The 27,980-nt window shown below is 49.7% G+C and overlaps 1 protein-coding gene across 1 annotated transcript; it reads left to right on the top strand.

The window, feature by feature from the left end:
• Positions 1 to 3,693: 3,693 nt before the first annotated feature.
• On the top strand, positions 3,694 to 22,607 carry DGLUCY (D-glutamate cyclase; the record flags this gene model as incomplete). The annotated part of the gene is given in 7 exon segments (XM_081292933.1): positions 3,694 to 4,102; positions 7,469 to 7,622; positions 10,713 to 10,755; positions 10,758 to 10,916; positions 13,949 to 14,099; positions 17,689 to 17,943; positions 22,564 to 22,607. Coding segments are annotated over 7 exon segments (1,014 nt in total). The 5' UTR covers positions 3,694 to 3,894.
• Between the last annotated feature and the right edge of the window lie 5,373 nt (positions 22,608 to 27,980).

Consider the following 27,980-nt stretch of genomic DNA (forward strand, 5'->3'; position numbering starts at 1 on the left):
GAAAGTAGCCATCTGTTCACAACCCTTTGCATACCCAGTCCACTTGTATCTGACCTAGTCAATAAACAAACACTAATTATGACTGCCGATGTTCCCCCGATCTTTTGTCTCTGAGATTGTAATGACATTTTTTAATGAAATGTTTGTATAGCTAAATGCTTCCTTCTTTACAGCAACATTTATTTTGCAAATTTGCCGTTGTATTTAGCCTACCACCAGCAACTCTCTTGGCAAACACTGAGCAACTCCCACCACAAAAATTAATGAGTAGAGACAAGGACTCCACACCTACTCCTTCTGTTCCTCCCTTATCAAGTTGTAGGACTCTGAGGAAGTGATCCAGGGGACAGCCATGGAAACCAGAACTGGAGTTGTGGGGCACCACGAGTTGTTCTCCCTGTGAATAATGTGCTCTTCTTGGCCAGATTCTGAGCTTCAAGAAATGGACTGTGTCTCCAATTTTCTTTTTCTTTCTTTCTTTCTTTCTTTTTTTTTTTTGTGCCCCTCAAGGTCTCAAATGCAATCCCATATATAAGGTATAAGTATAAGGTGTCCCTTGTGCTTGTCAGCTGCCAGGCCTGCGGTGGCTCCATCATGGTAGCAGAGGAAAAAGAACCTGGTTACAAAGCCTACTGGGGGCTTGGGGGCTGTGTCCATCTTCACCTCTGTAGGACCTCCGACTCCTCTGAGAGACGCCTGCTGCCCTGGCCTCTGAGCCTGGGGTTCCCTCCTGCCTCCGAGGCGGTCTCGTCTCAGGAAGCTCTGTGCCTGTGCCCATTTCCCCAACAGGGGACCTGGAGGGGGTGCTTTCCAAGTGCCAGGGACTGCTGAAGATTCACTGAGGGACCAGCAATGACTAAGACAGATCTCTAAAAAGTCCTGCCCCAGCAGAACCAAAAGGAAACAAGAACAATCTGTGTGTGTGTGTGTGTGTGTGTGTGTGTGTGAGAGAGAGAGAGAGAGAGAGAGATATCCCTTGTCTCTGCTTCACAGAAACGACCTCGGCTGCTCCCCCAAGCCTGCCCAGCACTGGCTGGTCTTGCAGGACACACCCAGGGTTAAAGCCAGCTGTTCCCTGGCAGTCTGCTGGGTGGGAGGGAGGCTGCAGATGCTCATCTCTCAGGACCCCTGCTCAGCTGGCCTTTGCTTACCCACCTGAGCCCTCCTCCTGCCGCCTCCTACCTGCAGCACATGTTGAGGTCCCACGCCTCCTGCTGTCCCCTGCTCTGAGAGGGCCTTTCCCTTTGCTCCTCAGACCCCTACTCATCCTTTTAGACTCAGCCCCTTCTCCTCCTCCACCCCAGTCCACGGGGCCGAGGAGCATGCAGCGCGTGGAGTTAAAGTTCACTCTTGACTTTTCTGTCTTTACCTGGGAGACAGCCACGAGGGTCATTGTGTGTTTAATGTCTGTCTCCAGGGCTGGTTAACCCCTGTGAGTGTGGGCTGACTGGACTGCCTGATTAGCTGAGGGCCAGGCCAGCAGGGGTCCCAACCTGTTCGCCCTGGTCACAACTCAACGAGGCCCTCTATTGCTGGTCCTACTCTACAGATGAGGGATAAGCCTAGAGTGGCTAAAGATCTGTGCCTGAGTGTAGACCCTGGTTTAGAGCCAGAGAGTCTGCTCTGAGCCTGCCCTGATGCTCGTTGGATGGATAGATGGACAGACAGACAGATGTATGGATGAACTGTGCCTGGACACTAGTCAGGTTTCTGGATGTGACTTAGTAAGGGAGGAGAGTAGCTTGTTCATGAGGAGGAGCTTGGGATGGCGGGACGGCTGGCTGGAGAAGAACACACGGATCTGTAGATACACAAACACAGACAGGTACACACCAAGCAAGTGAGCATGACTTAGACCTGCGTTTGGGCTCTACCTACCCGTCATGGGGCTTTGGGAAACTTCTCAGCTCCCCTGAATCTCAGTCTCTTTTTCTATGGTGGGATTAATAGTGACTTTCCCGGGGGACTGTGGGGAGGAACCAGCAGGTGGTATGTGGAAAGGCCCAACCTGGGTCCAACACATCATGGGGACCCATACATGGTGGCAGTTTTTTATTCCCTGGGCACTCTCTGCTTGGTGTGGTGAAGACTTGGGCAGGAGCCGGTGAGCACATGCCTCGTGCTCTGCTTGACCCCTGCCTTGAGGGGTGACTGTAAAGCAGGGATTCTTGGCCTGTTACCCCTGCGGGCCCGTATCTTACAGGACAGGATAATAGCTACAAGTTCAGGTCCAGAAATGAACCTGGAATCCACTTGCGATTATTCACTTACGATTTATTAAAATAATAAATAAATAAAGGAAAGACCACGACCCTAAACGTTTGTCTTCAGGTTATAATTTATCGGCCAAACAACCCCCTGCCTCCATCTGCTGCCTTCTAGAGTCTTAACAGGACAAGGGACTAGTGTGGGAGCCTCATTTTAGTGGATTTGGGTAAATTCTATGTCCTCCTCGGGTCCTAGGTGAGCACAATTACCAGAGGCTCTGACATCTGTCCCCTCATAGTTTGGTTCTCTCTCTGGGCATCAGGCTGAGGTGCTAAATTCTCTGCCGTGACCCCGGGAACCACAGCATCTAGAACCTCAGATGGTGAGGGGCTGCTCAGCCAGGCCTGCAAGGCAAGCGTGGGCTTGACCTTAGTGCTGGCATCTTCCACTTGGGTGTGGAATCCAACCTCGCCTGACCCTTCTGAGCCCCCCCCACTCCCCCCAGGCGGAACTAACTGTTCCCTCTCTGTGTCCCCTTTGTTCTTGCAGCTATAAAAGCACTCATGTCAGTTTTGAATACATCTCTTCCTTTGCTGGGGCAATCTTTTTGTTGTTTTGTTTGTTCCAGATTTTATGTAACCTCAAAGTCTTCATTAAAACGGACCCCGGGGCGCACATGTCTTTCTATCTATGAGATTAGAATTGACAACATAAATTAGTGGTTTGGAATCGCATTGGGTACTTCTCCTTAGATGGAAAGAGTTCTGGACAATCCGACTTATTCAGAACCCTAACTATGAAAAACAGCCTTAAATCACATTCTCGCCCGTTCTGCAATCAGCCAGTCATTCACAAACACTGGCTGACTCCTGCATTTGTGTCACTATGCAAGACATGGGACCTATTTGAATGAACAGGACACGGGCCACGTCCTAGAGGCCAACCCAGTGTGATCTTGCGGCCTAGATTTTGCTAACACTTTGGGCCTACTCTCTATAGAGTATAAGAAGTCAACCTAGAAGATTCCTTTCTGAGCATAATTTCTCAGAGCTCTGAGACCATCTGTATACTTAAAAAATATATTTTTTAAACTTTTAGCTGATTTTAAAAATGCATTCTATTTTCCACTCTACATTATTTATTCACTTACCAAAAAATTTGATTAAATCACTGTTCCTAAAATAGGGTAGGGGAGCACAAGGAAGAAAACACAAAATTCTTGCCTTCAGGAATCTAAGTCACAGGCGTCGGGAGCAGAGTGACAATCAGCCTGTTAGTTCATTTGTGGTTGCAGGTGGCATCCATTCAGTCTCTCACTCCTTGAAAGTCTTTGGTGTGTGTTGTGTGCTTAGGATGGGGCTCTGGGGCCTTGGGAAGAGGTCTAAGGTGGGTTCCTGCCTTCCAGGCCCAGGGGAGAGAAAGGAGTTCAGGGTCAAGCAGACTAGGAGGCCACTGAGACTCCAAGTCAAGACAAGTGGCCAGATGGCTCCAAGAGCCAGGAGGCCTGTGCAAGCCTGTCGGCCACCCACAGAGACAGGGATTCTGAGTGCTTCTGAGGAAGGGAAAGGCCTTCAGAGAGGGAGGGAGGACATCCCAGGTCAGGCAGAGTCACCCCAAAACAGATCTGAGCAGGGGAAGAACTTCCTCTGGACAACATCACCCCAGATACGCAGGAGGAGGGAGCTGATGCTGCCCGGGCACCTCCTGGGGTGGAGGCTGTGCTTGCTAACCTGTTCCCCTCTTGCCTCCACCCAGAGTCCCCGTGGCCCAGTCACAGGAGGTATGACGTCCTTCATCCTCCCCTGGAGGCCCAGCCTTCCCTCTGCCCTGGGATCAAGGAGCTTGATTCTACAGAGGAAAGCAAACATCAGAAACACATCCAACATGGCTGCGGGTAAGTGGCACCAGGTGCTTTTAAAAATTTCTGGACATTGGGGTTGTCATTATATAAATAGGCTAAATCAGAGCACGGAAGGACCAGCAGAAGCTGATGACCCTTCCTCTCACTTTGCCAATCAGCCACAGGTCCGGGACAATTTCTAGCAAGAAATATAGAAAATAAACCAATAGATTAATTAATTAACTTCCAAGGATACATGACATGAAGAAAAAGAACTGAAAAGGAGTAAGTAAGGGTAAACTTTATTAAATGAGGAGGACACGTAAAACATCTTCAAAGAGGTGACACCTGGCACTTGTTACAGATCCAAGCTATGGGATGCGGTGAAAAAGACCTGATTATGGCTTTTAGAACATCATGATCATTATGCACTGAATACATGTATCAAAATTTCACATTATTCCTCATAAAACTTGTAAAATTAAAATAATAATAAAATTCAAAGATATTGAAAATTTTTTTTCTGGAAATATCAATTAAGTAGGGTCTAGACCTCCCCCAGACTTAGAGCTTCTGCATAGGAGCAGAATGTAAAAGCAGAGGGTGACTAGCCCTGGTCACTACCTAGCTTCCCAGAGGTGAGGGGTCTCAGGTCACCCACTGCTGCTTCCTCAGCTCAGCCCCAGAAGGAGAACTGCCCGTGGGCTCCGATGACCAAGGGGCTGTCCCTTCCAGGAAGAGTACCCCAGGTTACACTGCAGTCCAATCAGATTTGACACAGACCAAGTCTCCCCACCTTTGACTGGCCTTATTCTCTGGGTAGCACCCATCTCCCTACCCTCTCCCAGGGGGACATCCACGGTCCTGAAGTTCCCTGCAAGAGAGAACACATACCGAATTTGTCACTGACCTAAGTCCCAGAAAAATTTCACAATAAAAGCAGACCTTCCTGGTAATGGTGCAAATACCAAAGAGAAAACTAGTAATACTACTTAAAGAACTCGATAGAACAGGCCGTCTTCGTTTTGTTTATCAACATGTTTGGCCTTTGTTTCTGTTTGTGGGCTAACGGTTATGTATTATTGCCTAAAAAAGCACCCCAAAGCATCGTGGCTTAAAACCATAATTCCCACAACTCTACAACCAAGGCTGGGTTGGTGGAGGGATCCCTCTGTTCATACTGTATCTGCTGGAGATGGACCACCCTAATGGCTTCTCCCTTACATGTCTGGTGTCCACTGGGATGGCTGGAACAGCCAGCTTCTGGCTATGAAGCCTCTCCAACAAGAGTGGCCAAACTTCTCTCCGTAGTAGCTGAGGACTCCAAGAGACAGTCCTCTGTGAGGGTGAGCCCTAATGTCCTCGCATACATCAACCCCTCGCAATCACTGACTCACATCCTGTTCCCTAAAGCAAATCTCATGGCCAAGGCCAGGATCCACTGCAAAAGAGCTGGGAAGCGTCATTTACAGAGAGCCATAGTCATTTATGCGATCAGCAAACACTAGCTTAAACCAGCTTGCAGGGGCCTCGGGGTGCCCTAGGGTGGAAGAGCTGGGCCTTAAACCCCCAGATCATTGTGGTGTGGACCCCAGCTTTGCCCCTACTGGTCGAGGAGATGTGGGGGGGGGGCTGTGTGACCTCTCCAAGCCTCCTCTTCCAAAATGAAGGTAGCAATAGAATCCCCCATGTCACCTTCGGGAGGGAGATCTGCCTGAGCTCAGGTAAGTAGGGCACTCTGTCCACGTCACCTGTTGGGAAATCCTGAGGGGCCAGAGAAGCTCACCGTACCCAATGGCTGGAAAGCGCCAGCCTGGACTTCTCCCTGGGGCTTTAAATCAGACGAGGATGTAAAGATGAGTTCCTCTCCGTCACTCTTATTAAGTTTTAAAATATTGATTTTTAGGTAAAAGACTCAGAGAAATCACTTCATTTCTCTCCTCAAAGACAAAGTCAGGGGCTGGGGATGTGTCTCAAGTGGTAGCGCGCTCGCCTGGCATGCGTGCGGCCCGGGTTCGATTCTCAGCACCACATACAAACAAAGATGTTGTGTCTGCCAAAAAAAAACTAAAAAATAAATATTGAAATTCTCTCTCTCTCTCTCTCTCTCTCTCTCAAAAAAAAAAAAAAAAAAAAGACAAAGTCAGGTGGAGCCTGGGAGACCCGGGTTGCAGGGATCACACCAGGCAGGAAAGAGCCCTCACCAAACAGTGAGGCCTCTGTTCCACGTCTTGTCACTAAGGGGGACAACTGGGGACTTTTCTATTCATCTCCAGCAGGGGGAAAAAACACAAAACCTAAACATAGTACCCCCAAAGTACATTTAATTAAAAGGGAACAAAGAAGCTTTGTGCATCTAAAGCCTCCCTGATTTGTTGCATTAAAAATCCAATTTATCCTCGCAACAGGCTCGGGAGGGAAGAAGCAGCGGGTAGGGTAGGGAGACTCTGAGCTGACTGTCACCCTTCCCGCGTTGCTCCGGGTCATTTTCATAGTCCTGAAGAGCATGGCAGCTTCCTTGGCCTTTCGGCAGGTGGTTGTCCCACACAAGACCCATCAGATTCTTTCCCCAAAAGATCTACCGATGGCCGATGCCACAGGTAAAAAGGCACCAAGCCACACCAGGGCAATGCGTGTGACAACCACAGGGTGGTGCCACTCCGAAGCCGCCAGAATGGCAAACATGGAAGGCAGGAAGGCAGGCAATGCCAAGGACTGGGACCACCACGCCTTTGGCAGCAGATGGCCACGGCCACCGTGGGAAGCTGACTACATCTGTCCCACAAACCCAGGTACCTGCCAAACAGCCGCGCACACACGTACCCCCAAATGCATATGCTAAAGTGTTCACGGGGGCACAGTGTCTAGCACCCCCAACCTGGAAACTCCTCAAATGTCCATTAGCAACAGGCCCGAATTACATACATATGCTCATCAGTAAGGGGGACAGACAGCTTTAACACAATGATATTCAAGATCGTCCCAGGTGTAATGTGGAGTGAAAGAAGTTAGACTCAGAACACACCTAGTGTGTGGTTTCACTGCATGAAGTCCAAGAAAGGCCAAAGGAGTGTGTGGTGTGAGGAGTCAGGGGAGTGGCCACCCTGGCAGGGGGCGGTGGCTGGAGGAGAGGAGCAGGTCTTTCAGGGGTGCCGATAATGTCTGTCTCTTGGTCTGGATGCTGGTTACACGCTATGTTCATTTTGTGAAAATTCACTAAGCTGGACGCCTTCGGGCACCTTCCCCGATGTCTATAATTTTGTAATCAGAAGTAAAGTAAAGGGCTGCGGCAGAGCACTGCCCAGCATGCCCAAGGCCTTGGGTTCAACCTCAAGCACTGGAAAAAAAAAAAGTGAAATTTAAAAGGGTCTGCCAGGCAGCGACTCAGTGGGCCCTTGTCCCTCCTCCCATCCAACCTAGGGTTCCGGCCAGCCAGCTTAGTGGACCTGCACAGGTCCCTGGTGTCAGCCTTCGAGAGGTTCTGCCAGGCCAACAGTGGTCCTCTGCCCCTGCTGAGCCAAAGTGAGACAGAGAAGTGGATGTGGCTCACCCTGGGTGCTGTCCCAGGCATCAGGTTCCTGGAGTCAAAGCTTGGGAGTGGCCACAAAAGCCCTCTGTCCAGCCCTGAGGACCCCACAGTGCCTGGCACAGGGCCTCGCTCATGACTATTGCCCAGACTGAGCTGCCCTCCTTACTGTTCCCACTTTCCCCCTATCTCTTGATCCTATCCCTTGCCTCTACATCAGGGTAAAATTTTGGGATTTCTAAGAAAGTCCAGGCCAGGAGAGATCCCTTGGGCACTGCCATCTGTCACTTCATCACTCACTCCAGAAAGCTGCCTGGGCAGGGTTAAGAAGAAAAGGAACACACCTCGGTCACTAACCTCCAGCGGCCCACATCACCCGCATTGTGTGATTCACCCAGACCTCCCTCATCCAGGGTCTCAGTGTCCACGGCCTCTGTTGTCCACAGTCAACTGAGGCCTAAAATACGAGGTGGAGAATTCCAGAAATAAACAATTCAAAGTTTAAAGCGACTGTTATTAACAGTGTGAGTTAGTCAGCTTTTCATAGTGACGACCAAAATACCTGTCAAGAACAACTTAAGGAAAGATTTATTTGGGCTCTTAGTTTCAGAGACAGTCCATGGTTGGCTGGCTCCAAGGCCGAAACATCATGGCGGAGGGACAGAGCAAAGCTGGTCAGCTCATGGCAGCCAGGAAGCAGAGAGAGGCAGAGAGAGAGAGAGAGACAGAGAGAGAGAGAGAGAGGAAGCGGCCAGAGACAGATAGAGTCCCTGAGCCCACGCTCCAGTGACCTTCTTCCTCTAACCGTGCCCCACCTGCCTCTAGGTACCACCCAGGAGTCCATTCAAATTATTAATCCATTGAACAAATTGATCCTCTGATGAGGTCTGAGCTCCTACAATCCAATCTTCTCACCACTGAACAGCACTGCAGTGATAACTATGAGCTTTTAGGGGAGCATTTCAAATTCAAACCACAACACATCTAATTGTTATAATTGTTCTGTTTTATTATTAGTTATTATTGCTAATCTCTTACTGTGCCTAATTGATAAATTAAACTTTATCCTAGGGGTGTGTTATGGTTTGAAACTAAAGGTCCCCCAAATCTCATGTATTGAAGGCTTGGTCCTCGGTACAGCAGTGTTTAGAAGTGGGGCTGTTGGGGTATGACTGGATCATGAGAGCTCTGACTTCATCAATGGGTTAATCCATCAGTAGATGAACCCATACTGGAAAGGGTTTTGGGAGAAGGGGTTTGTTAGAAAAGCAAGAACTCTTTTTGCTTCCTTGCCACCATGAGGTGAGCAGCTCTGCGCTGTCATGTGCTCTCCTCCATGATGTTCTGCCTCACTGCAGGCCCACAGTAATGGGGACAAGCCACCAAGAGCTGACACCTCTGACACCATGAACCAGTATAAATCTTCCTCTTTGTAAGTTGATTCTCTTAGGTGTTTTGTCACAGTGACTGAAAGCTGACTAACACGGAGTACATATTTAAGAAAAAACAGCATACATACAGCTTAGTACTAGCTAGTTATAACACGTCTAATAAATGGCCCTGGGGATTCTACTTCCATAATTCCTCTCCAGTGAGTCCTCATCCCCCACCTGGCTAACTGTGGCTCACCTCTTCCTTCGCCTAGACCAACAGACTTTGTAACTGCCTTCCTTGCCCTAGTCTCACCTTCTCCTCCCCTTCCCATCTTCTACTCTCACTTTTTCTTAATCTAAATCTGGTCACATGACTTTCCTGTTTGAAGTTCTTCAAAGCCTTCCTGTGGCCTGCACCTTAGCCAATCTCAGGACCCAGCTGAACTGCTCTGACCCAGATACTCTAGCCATCCCCAACCCTCTCTTCAGACAGACAGCACCCCAGGGACTTCCTGTCATTATCTTTTGTGGACTCCAGGGGGCTGAGGTTGACCCTTGAGGTTGCTCCCCTGATTCCTGCTGTACCGCCAACTCAGAGACTCCTGGAGCAGAGCCCCCAGTGGACCATAGTGCTGGATGCCCCCACACTTTCCACATCCTGTTCCCTCTGCCTCGATGTGCTTTCCTCCTGTGTGACTGGAAAATTCCTATTTATGCCTAAACACCCCAGCACCAACTCCTTCATGGTTACATGGTTGGCTTTCCTTTACTGTAACAAAATGCCTGACATAAACAACTTACAAGGAGGAAAGGCTTATTTGGACTTGTGGTTTCAGACCATGACTGGTGCTGTTGCTTTTGAGCCTGTGGTGAGGCAGAAAATGGTGGCAGAGGGTGCATGTTGGGGCAGAGCTGCTCACCTCACGGTGCCTGGAAGCAGGGAGCAGGGGAAGGGGGTAAATATCCTTTTCAATGACCTAAGTTCCTTCCACTGGGCCACATATCCTAAAGATTCCTCTATGTCCCAATAGAACACAGGCTGGCAACCAAGTTTTCAATGCATGGATTTTGGGACAATCCAGTTCCAAACTATTATAATAAGAAAGAGTGGGTTTCTCCCTTCCCTGAGTCACTCCTCTGCCTGACCTGTTACCACTTCTGCTCTGTTTTGCAAGCATCTGTTTCCAATGCATTCTCACTGACCAGCGTAGGATCAGGAGCTACTTAGGGACTGGGATGGTGTCCTGTCTATTGCTACAGCTCTGTCACCCAGTGTTGTCTAGCAAGGAGCAACAGCATGATGGTTTGGGAGTGAGTGAAGAACAGGCTCGGGACCATAGATCCTACAGAAGAGTTTCTGTAAGGAGAGAGAGAGAGGACTCACACTCTGCTGGTTCTGAAAGCTTCCTGGAGATATTGTCCTCTGTCCCGTGTGGTCTGCTGGCCCCACCTCCATGGCAGAGAGAGCACCACTGTTTTTTCTTGCTGGCTTGGCTGGTCTTGGGTGGGGTTATAGGAAATATAATGGGGTGGTGGGGGCTACTTGATATGCATGCTGATTTAGTAGCCTCCAATCTGGTCATGTTTCAAGGGTGCCAACCAAGGCCTCTGCTGAAAACTGCTTTCTTGACCTTGCCACCAAGAAAGTGGGCCCGAAAATTCAACCCTGGAAGTCCCCTTGCTCACCCCAGTCCTTTTTAAAAAATCCATTGCCCAGGACCTTATGGAGGGTCTGGGGCCTATGAGCTTTGCCTTGTGTCCCCAGGACAGTCTGTCCCCAGTTCCAGAAATATGAATTTGGTGACTGCACTGCACGGGCTCCCTGATCTCGCAGGGGGAGTACTTGGAGCAGCTGAAGGACATGGTGATCTTCATCTTAGACTGCAGCTTCTCCCTGGAAAGGGCCTTGGAGAAGGTGGGGCTCCCCGGGAGAGACCCAAAAGGTTTCAGCCACGCAGGAGCATACAAGGTAGGCACACAACCCGCCAGCAGAGAGAGGCCTTGTTGTAGGGACAGACAGGCAGGGCATCAAAGATAGCAGGAAACAGTTTTTGTTAGCTGCAGCCAGGTGCAGAGGGCACAGCTTTTGCTGTAATCAATCAATCCCTGAACCCCAAGTTCAGGGAATTTAGAGTTTTATACCCAGCATGTAAGGGGAGGGGCTCAGAAGTTCACAGTCTGCAGAAGTTCACATAGAAGCAGCTTTTTCTTTCACTGGTTTGGGCAAGTTAACCCTTCAAGGACAACACCTGAGAAGGGGGGAGCTTCTCCCCTTTCTTTCCTCCCCTGCCAGCTGTTACCATGGAGCCCAGTTGGTAACTTCTCTTATCTTAGGAATGTGGACATCTCTGTGAAGCCCAGCTCCAGGCCAGAGGCCTTGTTTGCACAATTCTTCAAAGTCCTATACTGGATACGTTTGTGAACAACTAGTAAGGGGGTGTCCAGCACCTGGAGTGCTGGTATCTTCTCAGCTAGTGGCCCAGTAAAACAGGGCGACATGAAAATAGGAAGTTTATCTACATTGGACTCTTTTGCAGAGACTCTTTTCCTGACAGTTCTAAAATCAGCCATGGTGAAGATTTCTGGAGAAGCCCAGTTAAGACTTTTCTGGGGAGAAAGGGGGTGCTACTTCAGCCTGAAAATGTGGGTCAGCTTGAATTTTCCTGTAGTGGGGAGAACATTGGCACAGAAGGCAGAAAATCTAAGTTCTGTCCCCAACTCAGCCACTTTTGCAACCCAGGAAAAGTCGTTCGCCTCTGAGCCAACCTCTCGCCCACCCACCTCCAGTACTGCCGTGACATCCAATGTGGCCCTTCTTGGCAGGGCATTGCAACCGCATCCACCAAACCTGTCTGGAATGTGTCTGGGTCTTTTAATTTAGGGCCCCTCGGTGAGGTTTTTCAAACACCTCCCTGGTTCAGGTGCACATCTCTTCAGGGAAAATGTGGCTGGCTATGCTAATGCCCGGGGATTTGTGGCAGGGCATCTGCCAGCCGCTAGCTGCTATGTTATGTCTGTATCAGGAAAACCTGGTCTTGTTCTTGGCTGGAGGCGACTGCACTGCAGTTGGTGCCCCCTGGGCTGAGCCTCTGTTAGATGTTGTAACCCCTCCCTGTGCCTCTGGGCTTTCCTTCCAGCCATCACCTATCCTATCCATGGGAGAGGACTAGCCTGGCATTCCACAGACCCCTTCCTGGACAGGAATGTCTGAGCTTTCTCACTGCTAGTTCAGTGCAGATGGTGACGTTGCAGGTTTCCTTATTCATGAAGGACTCAGATCGGAGATTTCACCCTGAGCCCTGCAACGTTTATTAAAATGTCTGGTTTGGGCTCCTGCCAGAGAGGCCTGAGCTGCCTCTGGTCAGAAACAAGGGTGTCCACAGTCTGTGCTGCCTTTCACAGGGAACCCTGTGCCCGACGGGTTTTCTTGAACTAGGGAAGGGCGGGATGGTGCTGCGGCTGCTGGCTAGGCCCCAGAGCAGGGTCCAGACCTGGAACTTACTAGCATTGGAGTAGATGAGGGCTGGGAAGGCCTATGGCTCATCACACACAGCCTCTCATTTGAGACGAGGAAACTGAGGCAGAGAGACAGATAGACAAACAGACATTTGCTCAAGTCCCAAAGCCAACTGGAACCTGGAAGCCCTGTCTACCATCTATACTATGTCAACGAGGCAGGAGTGATCATTGAGGGACGCCTTGTGGAGGTGCAAGTGGGTCCACATCATGTGCTTCACGTGGCCGTGGTTGCACTTGTACCATACCTCACTGTCCCCGAGGCCTCACCGCGACCTCTCTGTCCCTGGGCCCTGGGCCCTGGGACAGGTGGCCAGGCAGCCATCTTGGATCCTGCTGTCAGCCAGGAGGAGAAGCCACCTCCAGACAGAGGCCCCTTGGCCTTGGGGAGTGCTCCTGGCTCTGCCAGTGGCCCTGGAATGGAACCTGTCCCTCTCCCAGGGCCGTTCCGCAGACACCGGGCTGGCAGGCACACCCAAGTTCATCCTGCGGCCGCCAGAGGGGAACAGCAAGCCCTTGAGGTGGCCGCCCAGGCTTTCCCGGGGGATTACAGTTCTGGCCGCGTCCTAAATCTTCCATAAGGCCCACTGCAGGGACCAGAAACCATTGAGGAGGGAGAACACACACACCCCAGCAATGAAAGGCACCGGTCACCCTGGGCGACTTCTATTGAGACGGGGTGAGGCAAGGCCCCGGGGACTTTGGACGACTCTTTCCAATGTGGAATCTGGGATTGGAACAGCACCAGCTCCTGGTGGGATATTCTGCTCCCTTTCGTCTCTTCACCTGTGATTCTCTCAGAAGTTCCTTGTCTGTGGTCCACGGGCCCCTTGAGATCCATGGAGAAAATTCAGAGGGTCCATGAAATTGGATGGGAAAAAAAAAAAACTTTTTATTTTTATAACCTCAAATTGAAGCACAGGGTTTCCTCTAGTTATGAAAGTCAGCAACACACGGCCGCCTTACCAGCAGACCTGATTGCCAAAAAAAAAAAAAAAAAATCGCAGATATCTTCATCACAGCCCTTCCTGGAATGTCAAAAGTATCCCACACGGATCACTCTTCAGACTCACAGTGGTTGTAGATCGCCATTTGGTTCCTGAAGCGGTTGACGGGAAAGCACACATACTGTGGCCTCACGTTTTTTCCAAGAACTTAGTAACTTCATGTTGCAATAAAGCTGGTTGCCACTGGAATCCTATGAATTTTTTTAAAGTGGTTAACAGCATGACTTTTAACCACAGGGCATCCGTACCTGCAGCAGGCCCCCAAAGGAATCCATGGCACATAAAAAGTTGGATTCGCTGTTTTAAACCAGTGGTTATCAGCAAACATGCCCATCTCTATGTCACCTCCAAGTAGAAGGCGAATTTTTATAACAGCTCCTGGGACCTCCCCCTTCATTCAGCTGCCTTGAACTCTGGGTGCTCAGGGCTTGGATCTGGGCTACGATGGTTTTCTAACATTTTTTACTTGATTTGACAGACAACAGTGCCTGGTGCCCCTATGGCTGGTTTCTGCTGCCCTCTGGTGGCCACAATGAGGCCTGTTCCCAAAGACAAGCTGGAAAGGCTGCTGCAGGCCACTTGCTCCAAGGGAGGTAACCAAGGACAACCCTTTCACATCGGTGACCCAGGTCAGTGCCCAGACTTGTTCATGATTCTCACAGTGCCTTGGAGGACTCAGGAACTTGCCTTGTTCCCAGGGCCTTGGGGGAGGGGTGGGGATTGCAGGGCCTGGAGGAGGCCCAGAGGGTCCTGGAGGGCCCCAGGGCTGGGTGTACAGAGGCCCCCGGGTTTAAAGCTGCTGCCCTTGGCGGGTTCGCCAGCCTCACTCACTGGGATCCTTGATTATGGTGAAGCCCCTTTGAACTTCAAATGAAACTGGGGGAAGCAGAGGGTGGCAGCAGTACTCTTTGTCCCAAGATTTGAGCTCAAAGCCGCCTCTAATCTGGTCAGTGGCATATGTGGGCAGAGAAGGCTCTGTTCCAGATTTTCCATGGAGCTGAAATCCACTGTTTCCCAGAGTATGATCTCAATCTGAAAGTGAGTAAAAGGATCCAGGGGTGAAGGACTGTAGTTGGGAAGCTGCCCGGGCCTCTTGGAGCTCGCAGAAGGCCTGATAAGAACCTGGTGTTGGCCCTGGGTGAGACCCAGGTCCCGCGTACAGAGCTTGCCCAGCTGTGTACCAAAAAAAATTTTTTTTTAATTATGCAAACCTTGGCTTCTGTGAGAACACAATCAGCATTTGCTGCCTTCCTCATGTAAAGACAGGCTAGGACCACCCACCAGGAGGGGGTCTGCTGAGCAGGCCTAGCGTCCATCTTCCCTGTCCTTGTCCACCATGATGGCCACTCGGGGTTGGAGGTGCTATTGGTGGTAAGCAACAGAGTTTCTGTGCAACGGGACTCAGTCTGTGTGGAGAAAAACTGGCAAACGCTGGCTTCGTTACAATCTGCAATGAAAGTAGAGCACTGGGCTCAATGCCTTCCGGAAATCACATCATGGAGTTTCTGGAACCATTATCAGCCAAGATGGGCCACAAGTTATGGGATATCCTGAGTTGGAAAGTCTCCTAGTCCCCTTCTCCTCCTCCTCAAATACCATTTGAGATAAACCTGAGACTAGGGTTCCTTTTGGAGAAAGAACCATATGCTACTAAATGTGGAGGGTACCTGCCAGGGAGTCACCAATTTTTTTCTCTCTCCACCTGGAGAACTGTTGGGAATCAAAGCACTCTCTAGGCCTGACTATGGGGAGCCTGTGGAGTGGCGGCCAGGGGACATCCCAGTATTCTGGCCTTCTCCACTGACCAGTCTCGAAGCTGTCAGCAGCTGCAGTACGTTGGGGGCACAAGGGGGCACCTACTTCTGACCTAGGGCAGAGCCAGTGGCCTGAGTTCTTGAAAGCAGAGGCTTAGAGGGCAACGATTTCCAGACCAAAGCCCAAAACAAGACTCTCTGCATCCTTACCCCAGGCTGGGTTTCCTCGCCAGAGCAGCTCAGAGCTCAAATACATTTCCATCTCTAAAGACTCACAGCTCATCCCAACAGGAAGATTAATCTTTAGTTTCACTTTTTGAGACATCTTGGAGGTTCACAGGGCCCTGAACACAAGATGCAAAACCAAGAAACAAAACTAACCAAACCATTTCACATTGTCCAGACATCCTTCCGTATCCATGGGAACTGATTCCAGGAAACCCCCCCCCCATACAGGATACTAAAATCCATGGGTTCTCAAGTTCCTTATAAGTGATAATATTTTCATATCACCTGCACATACACACACCCGTATACTTTGTCATCTCTAAATTGCCTTTATGACCTAATATGATGTAAATACTTAAATAGTTGAACACTGTATTGTTTAGGGAATAATGACAAGAAAAAATGAAAAAATGTCCGTACATGGTCAGTACAGACACAGTTGGTTTTTTTTTTTCCCCTTTAGACTATTTTCAATTCACAATTGAAATACAGAGGCCAATTGTATTTAACCAGGTAATTGAAAACACTGTCAGTACATTTTTTCAAAGAGCTCGAGTGATATTACAATGAAGAGACACTTGAGGGCACCCTCAGCAGTTCACAGCAAAATTGGAACATTACAGAAACAATAAAAATAATAATTGTTGCAACCCATTGTCTTAGAGCCAGGAAAATTCTGGCCTGGTCAGCCACACTTGCTCTAGAAGAAATAGAACTTAGTGTTACTTTAGCTTATTTTGGAAGCATTCATGAGAGTTTGGCTATCAGTACTTGTAACAAGAAAAGATTCTCTGTAATAAGGTGAAAAGATATGCCAAGATCCCTGGCATGCTATTTATTCATTTATTTAACATGCATTCTTGAACACCTACTATGTTCCAGGCCTGACCCAGATCTTAGGAATATAAAGCTGCATGAGACCAGATGGAACCCTTGGAGAGCTGTGATCATTTGGGGGTGGGTTTGAGGGAGCTGTGCATACAGCCTCACACGTGCAGTACTCGTGCTGGAGCACAGCAGTCTCTGGTCCCCTGCCATCAGACACGGGGATACCCTGCAGAACTCACCGCCGCGGGCTGCCCCATACACCCCAGCCCTTTGGCTCTGGTGGTAATTGTGTATCTAATTGCAAATGAGAACAAATAACATCATCAGTCAGGACAAACTTGAATCATTCTTCAGCTTCAACCTTTAAACTCTGATTAGCAATTGACTGTTCTGATGGGTGATGGCTCTGGAGTGGCCATGTTCGGTGCTATCTAAAATACAGAGAAACAATGACAGCACCCTGCAGACCCGGTGGTCCTTCCCTGTATGTTTCATGTCTGGAAGGCGTGTACCTAGCAGTAGGTTTTCCTTTTGAAACATGGGCTGGCTCTGACTTTCTTTTACACCTAAGAAATTCTACTGTTACGTGAATCCGAGACATTGTTACTCAATTCACCTCTATGTTTTTTGAACACCTATTATGTGCAAGGAATTCTGAGATGAATAAGCAATGGTTCCTCCTCCCGAGGAGCACTCAGCTGGGTGAAAGTAGCCTGCCCAAGGACAATAATAACCACTGAAGACAGAAAGGGCAGGTTAAGTAGAGTAAGGACTCAGCAGCCAGGAGCCAGGCGCAAGGAGAGAAGCTGAGATACCGTATCTGGTGCAGCAACTCAAACCAGCCTTTACTGAGGGCTGACTCTGTGGCAGGCACTTGGCTAAGCACTTTTATGTGCATTTTCCAATTTAGTTCTGACAACGTCCCCCCCCCCAGAGGTATTATCATTGTTTTATAATCGAGGAAATAAGTGTAGAGAGGAGAGAGTCAATCTCAAACTTGAGTGTGACTGCCACGCTGAAGCTGCTCCTTAGTAACTATGCTGCAGCACCTCGCACGGCCTGCGATCTAGTAGGGGAGAGTTTTCTTAAAGAACAAAATTAGCATAAGCTGAAGCAAAATATAAGAGCTACGAGAAAAATAGAAACCACGTTCCCAGTGTTCGCAGCCAATCTAACATTCCCTGGAAAGCAGACGGAGATGCTGTGATGCTCTGTAAACACTTGGTGGTCTCCATGGCTTCAGTGCTGGCTCCAGCTGTGACTGTACCTCCCTTTTTTTGTCACACTCGACTATCTCTGCTTTCCTAGAACTCGGAGGCAGCTGTCTGAATGGGCCTTCAGTCCTAAGCTCTGGTCTTGGTGCCGCACAGGCCAAGTTGGGGTGTGGGTGTCATCTTGCCATCCACAGTGGGCAAAGACGAGAGTGGCCGGGCCCAGTCCTTCCTGTCGTGTGCTGCAGAGGCTCCAGTGGCTTTCACCAGCACTCCAGGACGCACGGTAATGACCGCCCTGACGGATACAAAGACTCGGACCAGCTGTCTCAGCCCTGAGGCAACCCCAGAGGTCCACCACGTTTCCCAAGACCCTCTGCACTGTAGCATTGTGTCAGCTTTCGCTGTTCAGAAGATCAGAGGACTGGAGGCAACCATCTCCATAGACCCAGGTAAGGCAGAGCAGTCACACCCAGTGACCTGGGGAGACTCATCCCTGCTGCAGTGCTCAGGGAGAAGGGCAGGTCATGGGCAGGCTGCAGCCCGAGGGTGGAACGCTTCACCATCAAGAAGCATGAGGCCTGGGTTCTATCTCCCCCCCCACACACACACACACAAAAACTCTGCAAACTGGGCCCACAGTATGAGTGTTTTAAATGCTCATCCTGCATGTGAATCCCAAGGAGGCTGAGGTCAATGCACCCAGATGTAACGTTGGCCATCTCTCTAGGCGGTGGGCGGTGGGTGATCTTTTTTTTTTCTTTATGACTTTTCGTTGTGGTTCTAAATGTCAGCACTGAACACAAGAAGGAGCCTGAGGGGAGGGTGTGCCCGCTGGGCACCTTGCTACCCAGAATCTAACGGGCCGGGCAGAAGAGAAAGAAAGGGAGAGCGGCTTCTAGGGGCAACTGCCCCCATTTAAAAGAGGCTCCCCACATATTCATTAAGGTGCCCAATTTTCCCCCGTTAGAACCGTTGCCCTGGGTTGGACACAGATTGGACTTTTACACTGGGCAGAAGGTGGAGGTGGGGGCTGGACGGCTCCCCCTTGAGGTCTGGGTGGGCTACAGCCTCACAAGCTTCTGGCCAACCTCTAGAGTGTACATTGTGCCTCAGGGAAGGGATGGCAGGGACGGCCCTCCGGCGGTCTGTGACTCATGGGCCCGGGACAGGCTCTAGGATCCTCCAGGCGGCTGCTGATTCCAAGGAGGAAGAGGTTGGCTGAGGGCCTTTGGGGGCTGTGAACTTCCCCTCCACCTACCTCCAGGAGCGGAACCCAGGTGGCCAGCAGAGGGCGGTGTTTCGCCCGCTGTCTGGGAATGGCAGACTGGGTTCCCGGGGTCTGTGTTCTCAAGAGCCACCTGTGTCAGTGGGACGGGACTTCCAGCAATCATGCTTCCCTCCTGGGCTTGGGGAAGATTCCTGAGCGTCACTCTGTGCCAAGCATCATGCTGAAAGCACTACCTGTTCCATCTTATTAAATTCTGCCAGTGCCTGCGAGACAGCTATCGTTAACTTCACTTAACAGACGAGGAATCCGAGGCACACGAGTTTAGGAGACTCGTCTAAGGCCACATAACCTCCCAGTTGGTCCAGCGGAGCTTGAACCCATGTCCACCGGCTCCAGTGCCTATGATTTATCCGTGTTGGCTAAATTGGAGTCTGAGTCTACCTGATACGTCACGGCATCACCTGGGCAGGTAAAGGGAGGTTCCGTCACCCCCTGGCTCACGGTCCACTCCTTCTTCTGCACCTTCGTTTCCCAAGGGATTCCTGGATCAGATCCATGGTGGACGGCCCCCACGGAGCACAGAGGGGTGAGGCCAGTCTGGGGCAGTGAATTCTTGGGCCAGACCCTCAGGACCCAGACAAAGCTGTTTCCCGTGACAGTGTAAGAGGACAGCTCCTGGCAGGGCCATGGAGCAGACAGCCTGGGACCCTGTCCCCTGCTGGCGGCACTGTAGCCCAGAATCTGACAGAGCAGACCAGCCTTAGAAACGGCGGCCTTTGTCCCCTGGGGCTGGGAGCGGAGATCACCCAGTCATGAAGATTCCCACTGAACCACCGGGCCCAGCTGCCCGCCTGGTCTCTGGTCTGCTCATTCCTTTATTCCTCCTGTAGGGGATGTGGCCTCCTTTGCGTGCAACACATGTAAGTTCAGCCCACCACAGGCAGACCCAGGACCCTCCCATGCAACGGGCAGGTGTGCAGGGTCTCTTAGTGGATAGTGGATGGATTTTGTGTGTGTGTGTGTGTGTGTGCGTGCGTGTGTGTGTGCTGGGCCAGTGCTGTGCCTCTGAGCTACATCCCCAGCCCCTGGGTGGATGTTTTCTAAACTTTGCACGTATTTTCTTCCACACAAACATTGTTGCCCAAGCTGTTGGCTCTCCCACTTAGCACAGGCTCAGGAGGAAGAGGAATTATTAACTCAGCCATTCACTTAAATTTAAAAAAAATATTAAAAGGAACTGGGAAGTGTACTGACCACAGAGGGGATGAATCCTTTGCTTAATAAGGGTGATGTGAGAGGTCAAGCCCAGCGCTGCCCGGCAGTGCCCTGGCAGACTGTGCGTGTTGGGAACAGGAGGCTCGGAGGCAGATTAATGGCTGACTGGACGTATTGATTTCACCTTCTAAGGACCATCTTTAATCCTCAAGAACAATAGATGATTTTGATTGCCACTATATTAAATAGGCAGACAGGAGATTCATGACAGCGTCCAGGGCACTGAGAATTGTTCAGCAGGCATGAGAGTCACATGGTGTTTTTTTTAAAAGGATCTTGCACACGAGGTCCCTGGAGAATCTGAAGGAATGCCAGGGATATAGGGGGACAGTAATGATTTTTGCACTGATAATAAAATCATCATAAATGGATGTGGGGATTTTGGTTGACCAAACACCGCCCCTCCCTTAGTGCTCACCATGTCCAATGGAATACAGTACCTTCTGATTGTTTCTTTTAAAAAGTTGTGATTCTTCTCCCCTCTTATCAACAGTACTTCATGCTCATTATAGAAGCATCAAAAAATATATGAAAGTTAAAAAAGCACTAAAATTTATCAGAACCACATTGCAATTAGCCAATATCGACAGTAATTTTTTTCTTCACTCTCAAACCTCTGCAGGCATGCATATGGACTAGAATTCCAGTACACTACTTTATAACTTGCTCTTTGCACTTTTGAATATATAGTGAATGTTTTCTATATCACAGTCTTCCACAACGTCCTTCTTAATGTTTGCATAGAATTCCATTATATTTCTATGGAATGTTATCTATTTATAGAAATGTTCTCCTTTGATTAATATCCCAGTACTTAACCCCATAAATAACACCACAGTGAACATCCTTATCACTAAATTTGTCTACACACTCGTGATTTCTTTACTAGGTATGCTGCAGACTAGAAGTGGGTAGCTGTCTCTGTGGAATGTACAAATCTAAGATATAGACAAAACTGTTTTAGTTCCCACTTGGAAAACTGAGGCTCAGAGAGGTCAAGAGGTGTGGCTAAGGACACACAGAAGTGACTCGTGAGCACCTGCACTGAATTAGGTTTCCAGATTCTCAATCTGGACATTTCCTCCACAGGAAGTACCAGCCCTGCATCCCCCGGGTTCCCCACGCATGGCTGCAAACCAATGTCCCTTTGGTCCTGGGATTTCAGCCATAGCCAGGGTGGAAGTTCCTAGTCACGCTCTCCCCCACAGGACTCTGTTTGGCTCTGAGATGACCGGAGTGTGGCTGGGCGTGATGCTCTGTGACGGCCAGGGCTGAGCTGCTGCTGCCCTGCCTGCCCCTGCTGCCCCCCTGGGTGCCAGCTACAGCTGAGTGGTGGTTCCCAGCAGAGCAGCTCCCACCGGAGACTCAGATCCCTCCGAGGACAGTCTCTGTCCCTCCAGGGCCTCCTTTGAGCTCCAGGGAGCCTAGAGGGGTCGGTACCCCGATGGGGAAGGTTGCCCAAGGGTTTGCCAAGCTGCTGTAAGGAACAGCCCCGAGATGCTTTGCTGAAGCACCCTAGGAGTCCCTGCGCCCTCGCCTAACAGTCCTGAGGGTCTTCCAGGGGTGTTCTGAGTCAGCAGGAAGGGGTTCTTCTCCCAGTCACTCAGGGACCCAGCAGCTCTGCCACGAGATCATGTGACGGGGGGGGGGGGCTCCAGCTGTCAACATCCCACCCCCCATAAAGGGAAAGAAAGTGGAGAAATGCACAGGAAGCATGGGGCCAGGCCAGGGGGCACCCGTCCTTCCCACTAATGGTCCCCGGAGACAGCCAGTCTCATAGCCACGGCTAGATGAACGGGAGGCCAGTCGGCCATTTACCCAGTGGCCCTTCACCCCTGGGAGAAGTGGGGGGACAGGAATGCTTTCTGGTGAACAATTCTTTTTTTTTTTTTTTTAAAGAGAGAGTGAGAGAGGAGAGAGAGAGAGAGAGAGAGAATTTTTAATATTTATTTTAGTTCTCGGCGGACACAACATCTTTGTTAGTATGTGGTGCTGAGGATCGAACCCGGGCCGCACGCATGCCAGGCGAGCGCGCTACCGCTTGAGCCACATCCCCAGCCCTGGTGAACAATTCTTTTTTTGTTTTTTTAAGTTGTTGATAGACCTTTATTTTATTTATTTATTTATTTGTTTATTTATATGTGATGCTGAGAATCGAACCCAGTGCCTTGTCCATGCCAGGCAAGTGTGCTACCATGAGCCCCAGCCCCAGCCCCTGCTGAGCAATTCTTTAAAACACAAAGCAGCCTGGTGCAGAGGTGCACGCCTCTGATCCCAGCTATCTGGGAGGCTGAGGCAGGAGGATTGCAAGTTTGAGGCTAGTCTGGGCAATTTAGTCAGACCTGTCTCAAAATATTAAAAAGGGTTAGGGATGTAGCTTGGTGTTTGAGCACCCCTGGGCTCAACCCCCAGTAATGGAGGGAGGAAAAGGAGGGAGAAAGGGAGGGAGGGAAGGAGGGAGGGAGGGAGGGAGGAAACAGTGAAAACCCAGATACTCATAGCATGAAATTTTGACTTTAAGCACCATTGGTTGGTTTTATTTTAATGCTCTACTTTTCTACTTTAGGCAACCGAGGAATCGGCCCCAGCTCTGTCAGGATGAGCTGCTGAAGGCCTCTCTGTCACTGTCCCATGCCCACTCGGTGCTGATCACCATGGGGTTCCCCACACATTTCAATCACGAGCCCCCAGAAGAGACAGATGACCCGCTGGGAGCAATGGCTCTGGGCACTTCCTGTGGCCTTGGAGGGTCTCTAGGGTGGGCGGCCAGAGAGCCTTGAGCTTGCACAGGAAGCTTGTTGAAGACGCTGTAGAGCAAGGTGAGCAGGGACAGGCCCAGTCTATTTCCCCAGAGAGGCTCTTGCAGAGGATGGCGGGAGTTAGCGTGCACAGCCCTCTGCAGGGACACAGGGAGTTCTCCTCCGAGCTCAGAAGAACTCGTTGCCATATGCAGCGCCATTCCCATTGCAGAGAGAAAGAGACTGAGGCTCCAAGAGGGCCAGGGACTTACCCAGGCAGGAATGGTGAGCTGGGATTTGAACTCAGTTCTGCCAGGCTGCGAGGACTTCAGGAACCTAGCTCAGCCCTGGATCACGGGGGTTGGGGAGGGGCGGTGGGATACAGGGCGGTTGAAAGGTGCAGACCGCAGTGTCCCGCCTGTGCAGATGGCCAGGGCTGCGCCTGAGATGCCCAGATGCGATCAGGGCTGCAGGGGCTGGAGATGCAGGGCTCTGACCCGTCCGTGTGCTGAGCCTGGCCAAGGGCTGTGTGAAGCCTGCTCCCCACGCGGCCTCCACCTTGAGGGGAGGGCTACTCAGGCACAGGTTGGAAGCCCGGGGAATCTAACCACTTCCCACCACCTCTCTCTCTGCGTCCCTCCACACGCATCCCTCAGGGAAGTGCCTTTTCCTTCCGGCATTTAAAAAGGACTTCGACTCCAGCAAGGCCAACCCTAAAATGCCCCATTATTTTGGAAGTGTCCCAAAGGCTGTTTCTGTGCATGCAGACTCCACCTAAGGCGGCAAACGTGTATCAAGCACCTACTATGTGCCAGGCACCGTGAACAAAACCAGCAACAGTCCTGCCCTCATGGAGCCTGTGTTTTATTGGAATTTGACAGAAAACAAACCACATCAGAGAAAAGGATGCTCTGTTAGAAGGCGACAATTACATGGAGAAGGATCAGCAGACGGGAGTGGGCGTGGGGGCCAGCGGGGCTGCTGCTTCAGACAGGGGTCAGGGAGGACCTCGCGGAGAAGGTGACGTGTAGTTGATGGGGGGAGGCCGGGCTGGCTGAGGGAAGAGTGCCCGGGTGTAGCATCAGCCTGGGCAGAGGTCATAGGTGGAGGGGACCTGGCAGGTGCGGGAGAGGACACAGGCCTCTGAAGGCCTCTGGGTGCACCTTGGGCATCTGGGCTTTTATTCTGGGTGAGGCCGGAGCCCTGGAACCCACTGAGAGGAGGACAGGCTCTCCCTGGTCCTGGAAGGTCCCTGGCTGGTACAGTGGACTGGTCAGGTTGCCAAAGGTGGGAGGTGAGGGTGGCTTGGGACGGGTAGGGTATCCAGGCCTGGCTATCGGGTCCCTCCCGGAGCCTCCTGGTGCCATCTCCACCCCTGGCTCAGGCTCTGGCTTCAGAGTAAGGAGGACAGGCGAGCGGCACAGGTCCAAGTGGAGGTTGGGAGTAGCTGGATTCTGCTGGTGTCCTGTAGGTGGCATCGACCTGAGTTCCCGTGACCTGGGGGGTGTGCCGTGGGGCATTGGGGACTGCTTCCTCTGAGGCTTCCTCTAAGGGTGACTGAAAGGATGAGGTGAGACAGGGGGCGGGGGAATCACGGTGGAGCAGGTTTGGGGTGTGAACCAAGAGTCTGGGTTTGCCAGGCACCGAGGCCCAAGCCTGCCACCCACTGCTCAGGAACCTGGGGCAGAAGGATCATAAGTTCAAGGCCAGGCTGGGCAAAGGAGCTAGACCCTGTCTCCAAATTATGGGTGTGGTTCAGTGGTTCAATCCCCGGAGCCATAAAAGAAAAAAAGAAAAGAATCCGGGTTTGGGAATGGTGCACCGTCCCTGGGACAGCAACATGGGGCAGGTGCTCCCAGAGCAGTATGGCAGCTGCTTAAAACATTAAAAATAGGATTCCCCTCCATCCAGGACTAATCACAGTTGTGGTAACAAACACATAACATAGTTGCCAAAAAATGGAAACAACCCAACTCTCTGTGGATGAATGGATGGACATGCAAAATGTGGTGTGGACGCATAGCAGAATATTACTCAGCCTTGAAAAGGAAGGAGATTCTGACACAAGTCACAACATGTACAAACCTTGAGGACACTTTGCTAAGTAAAATAAGCCAGTCAGGAGAGGACAGATACTGTATGATTCCACTTATAGGAGGGACCCAGAGTTGTCCAGTTCACAGTGATGGAAAGTGGAATTCATGTTGCCAGGGGCTTGGTGGAGGGAACATGAGGGCTTGGTGTTGAATGGGGACAGAATTTCAATTCGGGAAGGAGGTAAGTGAAATTGCTCGCCCCTGAGGGAAGGTGAGAGAATGGGTGTGTTCTTGTTTTGATTTATTTCGTTTTTGTTTCAAGCTGCCTGTCCCTAGAAATTTCTCAGGCAAACTGGGAAAAATGGATGGCTCAAGGTTTGAAGTTTGTCAGCCCGGAGAAAGAGAAAATTGATACAGCGAATTTTTATTCAGTTTTTGTTTCATTCAGTTGCGGTTTTGTTTTGTGTTATCTTATTGGGTTGCGTTATCTTTATAGAAGATTAGAAATTAGTAAAAAAGAAACCGAAAAGGTGTTAAGTAAATTGTTAGAGGTTCAGACCATGGAGAAAGACATTTTAGATCAAGCAAAAGAGAAGGTCTCTCGAGCTAGTCAGACAGAGGAAGAAAATTTAAAGGAAAAGGGGTTATTAGGAAAAAGGCCACAACAAGAGGCTGTTACTAACTCCGTTTTATTACCAGAGGGCGTAATTCAACCAACAGCCCCACCGATGGAAACAGCTGAGTGGCCCTCAAACCCCATAGTTGATAAGTGGGATCCTGAGACAGGACCTCAAAGACTAGCATGCCCCGTACTTGAGCAGGTAGGAGGGCAGCGAATTCACCGTGCTTTAGATTTTAAAACAGTGAAGCAGTTAAAGGAGGCTGTAACAACCTACGGTCCCCAAGCTCCCTTCACAGTAAGCATGGTCAAATCTATTACTAACTTGGACATGACGCCAGCAGATTGGGCTAGCATGTGTAAATCTGTGCTAAATGGAGGACAATATTTGTTATGGAAAGTTGCCAATGAGGAATTTTGCACGGAGACAGCTAGGCGAAATGCAGCAGCCGGTTACCCTCAAAGAAATCTAGATATGCTTTTAGGAAAAGGACCTTATGAGGGTCAACGGCAACAAATTGAATATGATCCTGCTATATATGCACAAATTGCTGCAGACGCAGTTAGGGCATGGAAGACTTTACAAGGACATGGAGATTTACAAGGTCAGCTATCTAAGGTAATACAGAGACCTAATGAACCTTACGCTGACTTTGTAGATAGGCTTATTCAAATAGCCGCCAAAATTTTTGGGGATACAGATCAAGCAATGCCATTAATAAAACAACTGGCTTATGACCAAGCGAATCGTTGCTGCAGAGAGGTTATTAGACCATGGAGACATGAAGACTTAAATACATATATTAAATTATGCAGAGATATTAATGAACAAGGGCAAGTCTTGGCAGCTGCATTACAACAGGCTTTAGATGCCAGGCCAGAAACATGCTATAATTGTGAACAAACAGGACATTTTAAAAGGAGTTGCCCTATAAGAGGAGGTTTTAACAAAACTAGAAATCAAAGGAATAGAATACCGGGTATTTGCCCACGATGCCGTAGAGGGAGACATTGGGCTAATGAATGCCGTTCTCAAACCACCATAGAAGGTACTCCGTTATCAAAAAACGGACAAGGATCAGGTATTTACCCATGATATCGTGGAGAAAGGCATCAGGCTTCATTGCCAAAAAACGGAGTGAGGGGCCCAATGCTCCGGGGCCCACAACCACAAATATACGGGGCAGTGGAGGAACCCAGCAACACCATCAGGGTGGTGCCCAGGACACATTGTCCATTAAATCCCTCATCAGACAAACCCGAGGGAGCGCAGGGTTGGACATCTGCGCCTCTGCCAGAGCAGTATTAACTCCAGAGATGGGAGTTCAAATCATTCTTACAGGAGTAAAAGGACCTCTTCCCCAAGGAACAGTAGGCTTATTATTGGGACGTAGTTCATCTACATTAAAAGGACTTATGATAAGTCCTGGGGTAATTGATCCCGATTATGTAGGGGAAATAAAAATTATAGCTAGTTCTCCAGGAGGTATATCAGTAATTTCACCTGGAGATAGAATAGCACAGTTGTTAATAATACCCAGCCTACATAATAAGTTCTCTAGTCATAATGTAGAAAGAGGTTCTAAGGGATTAGGCTCCACAGGTGTAGACTGGGCTATGTTGTCTTTAAATTTAGATTCTCGCCCGATGCTAAAACTAAATATTCAAGGTCACGAGTTTAATGGGCTACTGGACACAGGTGCTGACCTTAGCATCGTATCTCGTCGAGAATGGCCAAAACATTGGCCATTACAACAAGCCACTCAAACGCTTCGAGGCCTAGGAGTGGGAACTAATCCCCATAGAAGTTCTATGGTATTAGATTGGAAGGATCCTGAAGGATGTGAAGGAACTATACAGCCATATGTTTTGGATCACCTTCCTATTAATTTATGGGGACGAGATGTCCTGGATCAACTATGTTTGATGTTAACAAATAACATCAATTCTAATGCGCCCACTACTAGGGCTAGACAAGGTGTTAGGAGAGAAAAAAGATTAGGAAAACAAGAACAAGGTTTAGCAGCACCAATTCAATTAGATCAAGGAACAGACAGACATGGGTCGGATTTTCAGAAAGGGCCACTGAGACAATCAAAATTACTTGGAAATCAGAAAGACCAGTGTGGGTTCCTCAGTGGCCCTTGACTAAGAAAAGATACAAGTAGCCCATGATCTGGTCAAACAACAATTAGCGGAAGGACATTTACAACCTTCCGTATCTCCCCATAATACTCCCATTTTTGTCATCAAAAAGAAATCGGGTAAATGGAGATTATTGCAAGATTTAAGAGCCATTAATAATGAGATGGTTATTATGGGACCTGCTCAATCAGGGATTCCTCAATTGTCTGCTTTACCAAAAACGTGGCATGTTTTAGCCATAGATATTAAAGATTGTTTTTTTTCGATTCCAATTCATCCCGAGGATAGTCCACGTTTTGCATTTACTATCCCTGCATTAAATCATGAAGGTCCTGATGAGAGATATGAGTGGAAAGTACTCCCTCAAGGAATGGCTAACAGTCCAACTATGTGTCAAATCTATGTAAATAAAGCAATCCAGCCACTTAGAAATCAAAATCCTGAA

Source organism: Spermophilus citellus (assembly GCF_964194105.1).
Source record: "Spermophilus citellus genome assembly, chromosome: 4".
NCBI classification, from domain to species: Eukaryota; Metazoa; Chordata; class Mammalia; order Rodentia; family Sciuridae; genus Spermophilus; species Spermophilus citellus.